The 15,324-nt window shown below is 41.6% G+C and overlaps 1 protein-coding gene across 1 annotated transcript in view; it reads left to right on the top strand.

Moving 5' to 3' along the window:
• Positions 1-15,324, top strand: part of txlng (taxilin gamma) — an 85,209-nt gene that overhangs the window by 44,225 nt on the left and 25,660 nt on the right. Inside the window, exon 5 of the mRNA XM_084309030.1 lies at positions 11,096-11,266. Coding sequence (XP_084165156.1) covers positions 11,096-11,266 — 171 coding nt within the window. The remainder of the gene's footprint in view (positions 1-11,095; positions 11,267-15,324) is intronic.

Raw genomic sequence — 15,324 nt, 5'->3', positions numbered from 1 at the left:
TGTCGTGACTCATATCCGCTCTACAGCACACGGCAGTAGCGTCTGGAACGCGGACATTGAAACAGAGAAAGGATAGTGTTTTCGCGACCAAAAACAAATCCCTGCTGTTTTATTCCGCAACGGGTCAAATGCATATAACATGCTTTGCAATCCTCGCCATTCCTTTATGACCACGTTGTGTTAAAGTCGGAAATTAACGTTACGTTAGCTCATAAGCTAACAACAAACCCTGTTCAGAGCGATAGAGAGAGACTGCAGAGGGGACTGGGAAGGAGGGGGGGGGGGGGCACATTCTCCCTTCTGTGTGTGTGCGCGTTTGAAAAGATCAGATGAAGTCAGACGAGTATATTATATTGATAGTAAATGTACTGAGAGTGGACAGATAATGTTGATATTTTAACATAAATAATACAATACATAATAAATGTATTCATGATCATCATGCAACATAAAACAATTGCAGGAACGGTTTGGGAGAGGAAGGGGTTTTAGGTTGCGTGTTCCAAATTTTTTTTTACTTACAGTTTAAAGCTCAATATATCAAAACGTGGCACTTTATAGTGAACAGGAGGTCTATTTGTATTAAAAACAATAAATAGTTTTTCATTTAAATGTCTGGAAGAGCTAAAATATTTTTTTTCAGATTATATTTTCGTTACCTTTTTTGAGTTGATCTAAATGTTACTGATTGTGTTAAATGGGCTTATGATATCATCTCATATCGATTGCAGGCACCTGCATTGTATCGTATCGTGGCAGATATCGCCAAATATCGTCCAAAGAATCGATATCGTATTGTGATTAAACTGGTGATTCCCACCCCTAGTAGAGTCCATACACCCAACACCAAATCCCATAATTCCTTACACGTAACGTGTCTGGCTGTGTGACGTCAACTTGTCAGCATGAAAATGACAGCCAAACATGGCACTGCAACTAAATAACACAAATACAATAGGCACATTTGTGACTGTTACAAATATAACACATTTTATACTTGTGCTACAAGATATTGTCCTGTGCTACAAAACTTATCAACCTCTGTAGCACCAGTGCTATGTGCAAAAAAAGTTAACGTACAGCCCTGCATAAGTATTCCCCCAGTGTTGAACAGTAGTGTTCTCATTGCCTCATACTCTTAACACATCCTTTACTTTATTCATAACAAAAATACTCTTGGACATCTTTTTTTTAACGTGTGCTATGTGCGATTTCCATGTTAATTTATCATCCATAATCACGCCAAGAAAACGAAGTTCATTAACTCTCTATCAACTCCATCTATGGTCAGTACTATATTTTCATCTAGTTTTCGATTGCCAAAAATCATAGATTCCTTACCTCAGATCAGATGTTCTCCAAAAAGATTATTCCAATTCCTGATCGCCATTCCAAATATCGATTGCGTTTATTGATCCAACGCTGGGTGGTCGAAACACCGATTCCACGCTGTTCTGATGGTCCACAATGAATCCGATCGGCTCGAGTTGCATGCCTGAGAAGTAAAATGTGGGAGCAGGATTTTTTTTTCTTCATGCGTTTCATTTAGGGCTGCACGATTTTGGGAAATAATCTAATTGCGATTTTTCCTGACAGATATTGCGACTGCGATTACATCTGCGATTATATATATTTTTTTAAAGCAGCCCCACAGAGGTTTATTGTAAAATGCGGCTTGCATCTGGCCTACGCGGTGGGTCTGTTCCGGACACAGAGTCTGAAAATGGTTTTTTTTACCTGGGAATCGATACCCAACGGTACCTTTTTTTTCCTGTACTTTACTCTCCCTCTCTGAAGTCTAAACGTCACAACACACAATCTAAAACCCCTTACCTCCCTCTCCCAAACTGTTCCTACAACAATTTTTTTTATGTCTCATGATCATGTATATTTATTTTGTATTATAATTAATTTTGTTTAAATATCAACATTATCTGGCAATCCTCATTAAATACTATCAAACTCCTCTGATGTCAGACCAGATATGAGACGCGTGCACACACACACACACAGAAAAGGAGAATGGCTTAAATGATTTTAGAATACTTCAGCTAATGAAGTTAAATGTTTATCAACTATCCAGTTCGTTTTTATAGTGCAACGTTTTTCTACATTAATTGAACCAGTAGAGAGAGAGAGATGCCCCCCCGAGCCCTGCTCCCCCCACCCCCCCACCCTTTCCTTACTCAGCTCAGATGTTTTCTGTCTTGAGCAGGGTTAGCTAGGAACAGCTTTCTCAAGCTTCGCACCTTGGGCATGGAATGGTACCATTATCCACTTAGACACCCCGGTCTCTCTTGGTGAATTAAAATCTGTATTACATAACTTCCTACAAGAAGAATGTTGCTGCTTTCTGTAGTCGGGTCCCAACTGCAAAATTACTGTATTACCCTGTATTATACACTTTTACTATCATGTAGACCAGGGGTCAGCAACCTTTTTGACATGGAGTGCCTGTTTGAAATATAGTTGTAACTAGTGTGCCTCAACAATATTCCATGCATCGTAATTTTTTCCCCCTCATAATCGGGTCTTTTTAACACTTTGGTCGCCAGGCTTATATTCACAATAAACCATCCCACGCCAGCTCTATTTGTCTATGGAGAAGTTCCCCTTCTTCGCAGGGCTATAACTTTTTAAATTGTATTGCTAAATTGACATTACTATAGCCCATTCAACGTCGAGTATCTATTGTTCAGGGTGTAGCAACGTTATACTTTTTCATTCACATATTCATACTAAAATACGGTCTAAAGTATAAGTATGTTTTTATCGTTTTCTGCAGCATTCTCCAGAACGTGATTTATAGCCCTAAATGCATTATATTGATGATCAAATACAGTTTGATAGCGATCTGCGCAAGATAAAAAATGTCAAATGGACGTGCTTCTAGAAGTTACTACTTATCATCTGATGTTGACCGGATGGGGGGGGGGTCGTTTATAATTCCGTGGCCAACGTTGGATGATTCATCAAGTGTGGGTGATATGATCATCAGAGCAGTTTATATCGAACACGTTAAAAAAAAACGCTGAATCTCACCGTAGCTTCCTCGTAGCGTTGGGCGATGATATATACCGTACTTTTCGCACTATAAGCCGCACCTGACTATAAGCCGCAGCAGCTCAATTTAATGGTGTGTACATATATAAGCCGCACTGGACTATAAGCCGCAGGTGTTTTAATGTTTAATTACCATATGTAAGGGTTCGTGGACAGAAAGGATTGTCGGGAAAGAGATGGCTGTTTGAAGAAGCATTAGCATTATGTCTGGAACACTCAAATGAAATAAAGAAATTTGAATTTAAAAATAGAAAAATAAGTTTAGCATATTAAATAGTTTTAGAAGCCTATAGCCTATTTTAACTCTGTTCATTGGACGACTGACTGCGAGGAGGAGGAGAAGCTCCCATTTATTAACATTTCAACAAACAAGTTGCATATTTGCATAACAAGTGTTACCATTTAGTGCAATAGTATACAGAACATGTACTGTGCTGTGTAAACTGTACTGTACAGTATCTCATAGCGTTTCAGACACACAAACTAAACTGTACTGTACAGTATCTCATAGCGTTTCAGACACACAAACTTTCAAGCCTACCGGCATTGATCTACAGCTGGTAAAAAAAAAAGATAGCCACTTACTATTCTAATTAATCTGTATCACAACGGAGTCAAGGATCTGGTCGGGGCATATAGCATTATGTCGGGAACACTCAAATGAAATAAAGAAATTTGAATTTAAAAATAGAAAAATAAGTTTAGCATATTAAATCGTTTTAGAAGCCTATAGCCTATTTTAACTCTGCTCATTGGACGACTGGCTGCGAGGACTGCGAGGAGGAGGACGAATTGCAACCAGTTTACAGTTTAGTTGACGAGGCAATATCAATGCCCAATTAAATGTGTTTTTTATAAAGTTGCAGTAACACGGCTGCTTAAAATATACGGTAATCAGCCAGAAAAGTCATTACCGGTAATCCTCGTCTTCATCTTTTAGGCTAAGGTGCAGTACACGGCTGCTGTAACCAGAAAAGTCAAGTCATTAATCCTCATCCTCTTCTTCTTCTTCTTCTTCTTCCTGCGTACTAAAACCACCAAAGTCATCATCTTCAGTGTCAGAAACGAACAGGCTCAGGGTGGCTTTGTCACCCACTCTCCTCTCTCCTTCGTTGTCGCCAAAACCAACAAACTCCTCTTCGTCACTGTCAGAATCAAACAGCCTCTGAAGGGCCTCAGCTGTGGCCGCGTCCTCCTCTTCATCACGCAGCAGTCCAGCCTTTCGGAACCCGTTGGTGATCGTGGATGTTTTGACACTCCTCCACGCTGTCAGGATCCACTCGCAAACTTGAGCGAACGTTGCTCTTCGCATGCGCCCCGTGTTGGTGAATGATTTATCGCCGCTAGTCATCCACGCCTCCCACTGAACGCGTAGTGCCACTTTGAACGCACTATTGACACTGATGTCGAGTGGCTGCAGATGCTTAGTTGTGCCCCCAGGAATCACAGCTGGAATTGAGTTTGTGCTCTTGATGGCTGCTTTCACAGAATCTGTTATATGGGCCCTCATGCTGTCCAAAACGAGCAAAGCTTTTTTTTGGCGAAAGAATCCTCCAGGGCGCTTGACGTAGCACTCATTCAGCCACTCCTTCATTACGCTTTCCATCATCCACCCCTTCTTGTTGACTTTAAAGGAGATGCCGTTCGGGATCTTTTCTTTTGGCATTGTAATCCGTTTAAAAATCACCATTGGCGGAAGCTTTAATCCAGAGGCTGTGCAGCCAAGAACACAAGTGAAATACGTTCTCTCGTGGCCAGTGGTTCTCAACGTGATGGACGATCCACCTCTCTTGTTAACAGTCCTAGTGAGAGGCAGGTCAAACGTCAAAGGCACTTCATCCATATTTATGATCCGGTCCGATGGAATATTCCTCTATCTTTCTTTGTGTGAATTCGCCCAAGTTTGTTGTTTTTTCCTGGTAGTCGGGAGGGAGTTGCTGACACACAGTCGTCCGCGCCCTGATGGACAGTCCCTTTCGTCTCATAAATCTGAAACACCAAGATGGTCCACCTCTAAAATTTTCAATTTTCATTTCGGTGGCGACTGTTTTAGCCTTCAGTCGGATCTGCACAGTGGAGACACCTCGGCCGCCTGCTCTGTGTGTTCACCCAGTCTTCAACAAAGTCTTCAAGTTCGGGCCATCTGCTTTTATTACCTCTGAACGCTTTTTTTTACTTTTTGCATTGAGACAGTTCTTCCCGCTGGCGTCCCCAACGTCTCACCATTGACTCATTGATGCCGAGGGTACGTGCAGCAGCGCGATTTCCTTCTTTTACTGCCAGATTGACTGCCTTTAACTTAAAAGCTGCATCATATGCATATCTACGTTTGTTTTCCATAATGAGGAGTTGTGCATAAACTGCACAAACTGTCTTGCTCTCGTTCTGTCTCTCGGTTCCACTTTTCCACTTTTCCTCGTGCGCTACCTGCACTCTTCCGGTCTCCAGCTTTTGCTTTCGTTTTTAGGATAGATTTAGGAGGTCCCCTAGTGGCCGTTAGCTGTAAAAATCCATCTTTCAAAAGAAAGTTGGCTTGACTGCATATGATTGATGTGGGTCAATCTAGCCAGATTATTTCTTATTCTGATTGTCGCGCTGCACGCTGCCGGTACACCAATGAGTCACAATGAGAAGCAATGAAAAACGACAGTCTCCCTTGCACCCCCCCCCCCCCCCCCCCCCCCACGCACACACAACATTAGGGATAGTGCAATTATCTTTTACACCCCCCTGTTTATATTAATGTTATTTATGCCTTACTCCTGTTTTTATATTTAATACTGTGTTTAGGACTGTTTTTATATTTTTACTAGCACCTAGGGCTGCATTTTAAATTTCGTTGTAACAACTAACAATGACAATAAAGATCTATTCTATTCTATAACACAGAACAGGCTTCCAATCGCCGCTGCAGTCAAGCCAAGGCACACGAAGGGTTAACCCGTTAACCCTTCGTGTGCCTTGACTGCAGTGGCAGAGCGTGGGCGAGATGACAAGGCAGAGGTGCGCGCATAGTGGCGACTGTCGAGGCGAAAACAGTACTAAACTGTAGTTGATTAAATTACTTTCTGATGACATTAGGTTGCAATAAATACACTCTAACGAAATTCGTTTGCTCATAAAATTCGTGACATTCTAAATGTGATTTAAAGGGGAACTATTTTACTATTTCTTTCACTATTTGGGCACTTTTACACAATTCATGTGAGTCTATGGAACACCTCTGTAATATTTTTTATTTTTTATTCATTGTTTTGTATTTCTAATAAAGTCCTCAAAAACAGCATTTTTCTACCTCAAGATCTCGAGCCGTTTTGAGCCTGAGCTCCAACCACTGTGTGCAGCTCATCGTGTACCTCGCCATTATCATGCAGCGGTGTCTCTCCGACATCACAAATCATCACATTTTCAGATGACTCAGTTCAGTGAGGGTGAATATTGTGAGGAGAATTGGAAGAATGCGCAAATATGAGAATTAGAGACCTAGATCATATTAATATAAGTTCACATAGCTAGGAAACAATGCTAAACACTCAAAGGCCATTTATAAGATAGTTCCCCTTTAATATTGTTTAATGACAAAACGGCCCGACTCGCGTTTTATGTGCAGTGCAACGCGTAATAACACTGGCATTTGTCACAAGTTAAGTTGCTATAACTTATAACGTTATGATAAGTGTAAAGGCATAATAATAAAAAAATAAATAAAAGGGAGTGACATGGGTTCATCCATTGTTTATTTACATTTCAATTTCTTTTCTCGTTTCCTTTTCATTCTTCTGTGATGTCGTTTCCTTTCAGCGACTTCGGGTCATGAATTATTTAATTGAATTATTATTATTATTAACATTTCGCTATTCTTGTGTTTCAACACCTCGCTAAGTGCACGCGCACAGACCACACCCAGCTTCTCGTTTGTAGTCTTCCCACCAGCATTGGGACACAATACTGTCGGACAAATAACAAGAATTAACTCATTTACAAGTTGTATTAAGTTTAGCAAATAAGGGAACAGATGAATAACATTTCAATTAGGGCTGGGCGATATGACTATATTATATAAATATCGGGTACAGTTCATTAACAATACACTTTTTAAACGTATCGTGGATATCGTGATGTTTTGCCCTCGCGTTAGAGGCCGCCGCGGCTGAGATGAGACTTACAAGCGCAGTGCTAAATGCTTTCCTCTCCCTCTTGCAGAAAAAAAAAGTCAGTCACACACACTTGCCCAAATTACGTCATCTACACGCACATACACGCACGCAAGCGCACACCTAGCCAGAGACAGAGAGGCGGTGGCTCGGTGCTAGGGATGCCCCCTGAAACCCAGGAGTAAGCTCCGACGTTAAGGGTACTGCTATCGGTAAGTTAGTCTATGAGCGCATTAGCTACGGAGCTAACAGAGTGTACCATCCATCTGCGACGCAACAGTGGCAGCAACAGTGGATACGGAGTAATGTTAACGTTATGTCGAGTTCATACTACACTACACGTATGAACTCGACATAACGTTAACGTTACTCCGTTTCCATGAAGTGTTTAATTAGCAGCAATCTGTTGTTGAAAAGGTAACGTTAACCGGAAAACCGGAAATGGAATGCGAGGACAGGAAGCTGTCATGAAGTCGGCTTCTGGCCCTTGTAGTCATATATATTGTAGTCTTTTAGTCTTAACTAAAAGATTTTAACAAAATAAAAAGCAGCAGCACTTTTGGATAACTGTCATGTTTGCTATGTATTTCTTTCTTTAGGGGAGTAGGACATTTGTTTCACAGTTTTAGCATGATGTTTTATAGATGGCTAGTTTAAACACTTTTTTTTTTGTTTTTAAGAGTTTGATTTGATTTGATTGAAGTTTATTTCAAGTATGCAACACAACAAACAAACATCAAGTACAGATATAGCCTTAAGCCGTTCAAATAATAAATGTATACATACATGTAAATAAATAAATAGTTACAATATGTAATCTAATAATCTAAATCTAATCTAATATATAATATAAAAAAACAAAAGGCTAAAATGCTAAATATATAATCTAAGAATCCAATCATCTAAATCTAATATATAATATAAAAATGCTAAATGCATGAGTCTTTTGTCTTTAATGTTCGCTTGCAAACTCAAATACTGTCTTGGTAAGCCTCATAATGAATTGTTTGGGGAAAAAAGGAAAAACATCGTGATGTGTATCGTGTATCGCCGAAAGGTAAAAAAATATCGTGATATCATATTTAGGCCATATCGCCCAGCCCTAATTTCAATGCAGTAAAAAAAGCAATATTTCGATTTTCACATTTTCGGGTTTTGTCCACATATAAGCCGCACAGTTATATAAGCTGCAGGGTCGAAAAATGGGGGAAAAAGCCGCGGCTTATAGTCCGAAAAGTACGGTACGTATATATGTCCAAATCATGTTGTTTATCGAGTTATTGGTAACGGATTGCTATCCATTGTGTCTAGCTCGAGTCCTGGGACTATTAGCGAGTGATCGGACCGAATTGGAATGAGCACCAGCTTCCATTTCCGGTTTGGCTGGTCCGCCGATCGGCCACCAGATGGCGCTCTTGAACCGTTGGAGAGTTGAGAGGGGATCAACAGTAGATCTCAAGTCTCCGGGGGAGAAATATGATTGCGATCACAGATTTTTGAAATATTGATCTCAAAGACGTGGTACGGCGTCTTTGGCAGAATGAGCATGGCGGGGAATGACGTGGTAAGGCGTTTTTGGCGACCAAAGTGTTAATGATAATTTTTACATTATTACATCATTATTGTTGTTGTTATTATTAACAATTATTATGATGGTTGTATCAACCTTAAATCTGAGTTGGGGGTGGGTGGGGGAAATGCAATGCAGACAAACGGCTGCATACAGTGTGACCATTTCACTCACATTTGCCCATTCATTTTTGGACACATCACACACCATCGGTGTGTGTACTGTACGTGTGCTGTCATAGCTCCACCTACAGGCCTAATGGAGAACACCAGGATGTGAATGGAGGGTGAATGTGAGGTATATCGTGTAAATAAGTTTTGATTGATTGCAAGACTACACTGTAAAAAGAAAAAAAAATTACCAGAACTTAAAACCTTAATGCACAGTAACTGAACTCAATATTTTTCAGTTTTCAATCCATAATAAGTTAACAGAAACTGTTTAAAGTTGACTTGGTAATACTCACATTTTGAGTAAAAAAAAGGCTTAACATGTTCAATGAAATAGAAAAATAAATAATAAAATTTGTTGATTAATCCCACTGGTCACAATGGTGACCGTAATAATGCTTTTGTTATAAGGCTCTGCAAATGTTACTGAATGATGTAGCAATGTATTTCCAACTAAATTTAAATAATAAACAAATAAAGGGTCTAAATTAAATATGTGGTAGTAAAAAGAACCTGTGGGAGGATTTCAACAAGATAAATGCGACAACAGTGCAAAATATTTCACTATAATATTTCAAAGCAAAAAAAGAAATTATATATATATTTTTTTTATGTTGCCCCCTGTGCCTATGAAAATGCCCCTGCGTGCCTATGCAGGCACGCGTGCCTAGGGTTGCCTACCCCTGATGGAGACTATTCTGCTTTGTGTTTTTGTGTTTACATGTGATGTATTGTATACATGCACATTTATTATGTTCTTGTGTGATGTATCGCACATTTTATTGCTGTGATGTATTGCAAATGTTATTGCTGGCATCTTGGCCAGATCTCCCTTGCAAAGGAGATCTTGTATCTCAATGGGACTTCCTGGTTAAATAATAAAAAAAAAGAAAATATATATATATATATATTTTTTTTTATTGCAGGCTTGGTGATTTTTTATTGCATCATTTCAAATCGCGCTTTCGATTAAAAATCGATTAATCGTTCAGCCCTAGTTTCATTCAATCCAATCCAAAGGGGTGCAGTACCATAGGGAGAGTCGATAGGGGGCGGTATTTTCCCATTGGAGCTCAGAGTTCCAGTGGTAACGTGAGGCTAGATTGATGAAATATAAATGGAAATCGCAAAAAAAAAAAAAAATACTCTTGTCGTTGGCACTGAACGGTTGGCATGAACTAACGAGAAATCTCGTCATTGGCACTCAAAGTGTTAATATATATGCATTAGGGCTGACCCCTATTAGTCGACTAATCGGTCGAAAGGAGCCGTAGTCGACTGCCAACCTCTTAGTCGAATACAACAAAATAAATAAATTTATAAAAAAAAATATATATTTTTTAATCATTCTTTCCAAAAGAAAAGAGGCCTAGAAGCGTGGCTAACACTAATGGCACGCATACCAGAGGCACTGAAAGAGGATTTCACCCATCTAATGAACACGCAGACTAGACAAATATCAAGATGTATCAATTAGTGGACCAATTGCATGCTTTTGCAGAGGACAAGAAGCCTTCAGTCGACTCCTTCAGACATTAAGCACCCCCCACAGCCCAAATGGAATGATTAATTAAATTTTTTTTTAAATATTATATATATATATATATTTTTGTCGACCAATAGTCTACTAACGGCAAATTTTGGCCTATCATAGTCGACCATCCAAATCCTTAGTCGGGGACAGCCCTAATATGCATACATAGTAGCAAGAATCAAGGTATATAAGACTTTTTTTTATAATAAAGTAATAAATGGAACTAAGAACAAAGAGGCATATGACTACAAGCGCTGGTATACAGAAGGAGATAAAAGAAGTGGCGGAGAACCACTCGGAACAGGTTGAAGTAGAGCGGGCATGGTTAGATGTTGTAGGTCAGACTAAAGACTGCATGAAGCAGAAACATGGTGGCAGTGGTGGTCGGAACCAGTTTCAGGTAGAGCACTCGCTGCAATCTGTATGTCAACACACTATCACTCGATACATCCACACAGGGACAGGGGTTAGAAAATCTCCCAACATGGGAGCAAATAAACAGATACTGCTGAGGTGCGGGCTAGGGCTGGGTTCAGACTAAACCTCCAATCTTTGGGCCTGATTAAAACGTGAGTTCTTACTGGTATATTGTTTATGTGTCCAGCTGGAGGAGAGCCGTGCCATGCAGAAGCAGCTGAAGGCGCTACAGAAAAAACATTTTCAGATCGTCAAGGAGAAGATCCACCTGCAGGGGGAACACAGCAAGGCCATCCTGGCCCGGAGCAAACTGGAGAGCCTGTGTAGAGAACTACAGAGACACAATAAGACCCTGAAGGTACACCACCTACCACTACCTACTAGTGCTGCACGATTCATCACAATTGTGATCAGGATGTCAACCTGTGCAATTATATAACTGCAAAAAAGGCTGTGATTTGCCAATTAATTAAATGTGCGTGTGCTGAATGCATGCATACTTCTCGCATTAAATGTCCAAATCAGAGTCGCTAAAGAGCTGTATATATGCAATATATTTGCGCACATAACATAGCAAATACTGTGGTCACAAAATGGTTAGGAAAACATACTGGTCACAGGACTCTTCAGTAATGTTTGAATGGTAATCCATTTTGTGAATCTATTTTTTTTTTATCCACTTTTTCGCCTATTTTTCTCCCATCCCAATTTCGTGTTTCCAATTCTCCCCTCCCCTGTCTTGAACGTTGCTCGACTATGCCCCCCACTGGTCTGTTGTAGGGAGGATAGAAGCCTTGCATCACGTGTCCCCTCCGGTACACGAGGAGGCAGCCTGTCGCATCTTTTCACCTGCCAGCGCAGACTCTCAGTGGCGAGGTGTAACGCATGGGAGGCTCACACTACCCCTGCTACTTCCTGTCCCTGCTGTGCAGGCGTCCCCCATCGACCTGTAGGAGTTGCTGTCCACAACGTCCAAATCCCCACCCATCGACTTCCACCCGCTGGCTCTGCCAATTGAGCCAGTATGATGGCCGGACCAAGCCGGAGGCAATGCTGACACCCGGATTCGAGACCGGAGTCTCTTGCATTGGTGACGAGTGCAATCTCCGCTGCGCCACCCAGCCGCCCTTTGTGAATACATTTGTTGAAACAACATCTTTGTTGGCAGATGGCTCCTTATCAACACTGCTATCTAATGTTGGCAAGCAAAGCATTCATAGCTCGACCTGTGTAAAGTTAAAGGGGACATGCATTATAAATGTCTTTTTTCAGTGTCTAGCATTGTATTATAGTAATAGGAGTTAGTATCAATGTGTGTCTCTAAATACCATATTGGTGGATTGCCGTCATTCAGGTCATTCATTTCCTGCTCCATTTAATCGGGTCGTTCTGATTTGACTCGCATGGTGACGTCACGTGGCGAGGATGGAGCGGATAGTGATCCGATTGGCTCTGTGGTTGTAGCGCACCAAACGGGGTTTGACAGAGCGAGAGAGGGAGAATCAGATAGACCCTCGCGACAGAGCACACATACACACACACGCGTCGCGCTGTTGTCTCTCGGTCTGTCTCTCTCCCCCTCTCTATCTCTCGATTCGGGAGCATAACTAACGCCCCGTCTATAGCATGGCACAGTAGAAGACTTCCTCAAACGGGAGAGGGAGAGAGAGGGAGAAGGGGACCTGCTTATCTCGCACGCAGCTGCGTTTACACAGTGCTCTCTCTCTCTCTCGCAGACTCTCTCTCGCAGACTCTCTTGCAGACTCTCGCAGACTCTCTCTCGCAGACTCACTCTCGCAGACTCTCCCTTGCAGACTAGGCATGGGCGGTATGACGGTATTAATGTATACCGGCCACCGGGGTATTTAGAGATACCGACTGTATTGAAAATCAATACCGTCAAAATCACAGATCCATTTCAGTTTATATTACAGTGAAACGTTGTTTTAACAGTGGTTGGTTGTAGTGCACTGCACACACGCGCCAGCAGAGGGCGAGACCAGTCCTCGAGTCACTAGTGGAGCGAGGCAGCTGGTTCTCTATACACAGGAGGAGTACACAGGAGGAGATGGGGAAACCCCGCTTCACTGGAAATTAAATTAGAGTCGAGACACGCTTACCGTTGCTGCGGGCTAACTGGCTGTTCACAAAATGGTTAGGAAAACATACTGGTCACAGGACTCTTCAGTAATGTTTGAATGGTAATCCATTTTGTGAATCTATTTTTTTTTATCCACTTTTTCGCCTATTTTTCTCCCATCCCAATTTCGTGTTTCCAATTCTCCCCTGTCTTGAACGTTGCTCGACTATGCCCCCCACTGGTCTGTTGTAGGGAGGATAGAAGCCTTGCATCACGTGTCCCCTCCGGTACACGAGGAGGCAGCCTGTCGCATCTTTTCACCTGCCAGCGCAGACTCTCAGTGGCGAGGTGTAACGCATGTAATGTTGCGACAGTGCTGTGAAAATACCATAAAACGTTGTGGTAACGAGTGTGTTGTTGTGGACTGGTGGAACAAGCAAATAAACGGTAAAACATTACGTCGCAGTCCGGTGCGTTTTTGATAGAGCTGGGCATAGATACATTTTTTTAATCTAGATTAATCTACCTGCAATCCTGGAATTAATCTAGATTCAAATGGCCCAAAAAAAAAAAAAGTCTGCCGAAGGCGTTCAAAATAGGTGTGTTCTACCCAAATAATGACCAGAGGAGGAGATTTATCCTCTCTTCATCTGAGGAGTCACTAGCTGTTCTATCTCCTTGTTCAACAGCATGAACATGTCTTCTTTTTGTAATTTCCAGTGTTTCTTTTAAAACCAGATTTATCGTAATTTTCTGTGCCCTTCCTTTGATGCCATTAACATTGTTACACTGATATTGACAGCTCTCTCCAGTGTCAAATCACTCTGTCAGTAGTTTCTTCTGTGAACCTTCATTTCTTAATCCACACACAAACCTGTGTCTTTTGTCTTTTAGTGAATCTCTAAATTCACAATGCTGCTGACTGGTTGCTCACACAGACTGCTGCAGAAGCAGGTTTTTCAACAAATTCAGTGCAAGCTCAGTGTAACGGTTCCATGAATTGAATGAATGAAAACGTTATTTAACAGATTGCAGAATGGGTACAATACAGTACGGCACAATACATACAATTGTTAAGGGGATGCAGACCAGAGAAAGACGTTTGTCGTGTTTACATCAGGGTCCCCCATTTTCATTTATTTGCTCCACATTGTCATTAGCCCCTTTCGTGACTGTGATGCACTGAGTGAATCCACAGTCACTTGCTCCTCAATAGGAAACCAACCTAGATTTACCATGAAGGACTGGTTCTGTCCGAACCGTTCGTTATACAAGAATCACAGAGAAATTACAAAGGTACTCGCAGTTGCACGAGGGTTTCGGACAGAGATACGGGATGGTGCGCATGCGCTGTGATCACCCAACGGCGGAAATAATGCCGTTTTGAGCAGTTTATAAAAATTATTTAAAATGTTTATTAGCAACGCAGAGCTTTCAAACCATCCCGTATCTCTGTCCGAAACCCTCGTGCAACTGTGAGCACCTTTGAAACGTCTGTGATTCTTGTATAACGAACGGTTCAGCCAGAACCAGTCCTTCATGGTAAATCTAGGTTAGTTTCCTATTGAGGAGCAAGTGACTGTGGATTCACTCCGTGCATCACAGTCACGAAAGGGGCTACATTGTCATCAAACGGTCCAATATTTCCAATAACCCAAGCCATTTCTGTTGTAAACACTCACGATAGTCCAGTCGATCCTTCCTTTAGTGTGTAAAGTGGATTTCCTCCTCTTGTAGATGTTTCCCAGTGCCGCCTGTATCAACGTGAGCTAACATGCTAACTCGCTAACGTTAATAATGTAAACAAAGCTTGCAACGGACTTCTTTTTTCTTGCATTGCGCAGATTCAGACGTCCTCATCGCCGAATTGTGTTATATCCTGAGGACTTCTTAACCTCACCTGTATAACAATGATTACCGGACCACTACTTTAGTTTAACACATTATTCTGACTACAGCTCCGGTAGTGCAATCACTTCCTGGTACCACAGCTGGGAACTACGGCAAGTATTTAAGGACAATACAGACCCAACGTTGAGAAAAAGATTAACGGCGTCAATTATATTATCGCGCGATACTAGTCTCGCGATAACGCAGCACGTTAGCGCCGTTAACGGCCCAGCTCTAGTTTTTGAATACACAATACTAACGTTACTAGTACTAGGGTGTTGCGGGGCTCCTGGCCACCATTCTGAGAGTTAACGTTAGTATTACTAGGATGCTGCGGGCTTCTGGCTAGTGGCTCCATTCTGAGAGCTAATGATAGTAGCACTCGGATGCTGCGGGCTAACTGGCCATCTCCGCGACTTGTTTACTTGGTAACACGGGTTGCCACG

The sequence above is a fragment of the Notolepis coatsorum genome (genome assembly GCF_963971535.1).
Source record: "Notolepis coatsorum genome assembly, chromosome: 2".
In the NCBI taxonomy this organism is placed as follows: Eukaryota; Metazoa; Chordata; class Actinopteri; order Aulopiformes; family Paralepididae; genus Notolepis; species Notolepis coatsorum.
The sequence above is the reverse complement of the archived record's forward strand: the minus strand, read 5'-3'. Positions and strand labels throughout refer to the sequence as shown.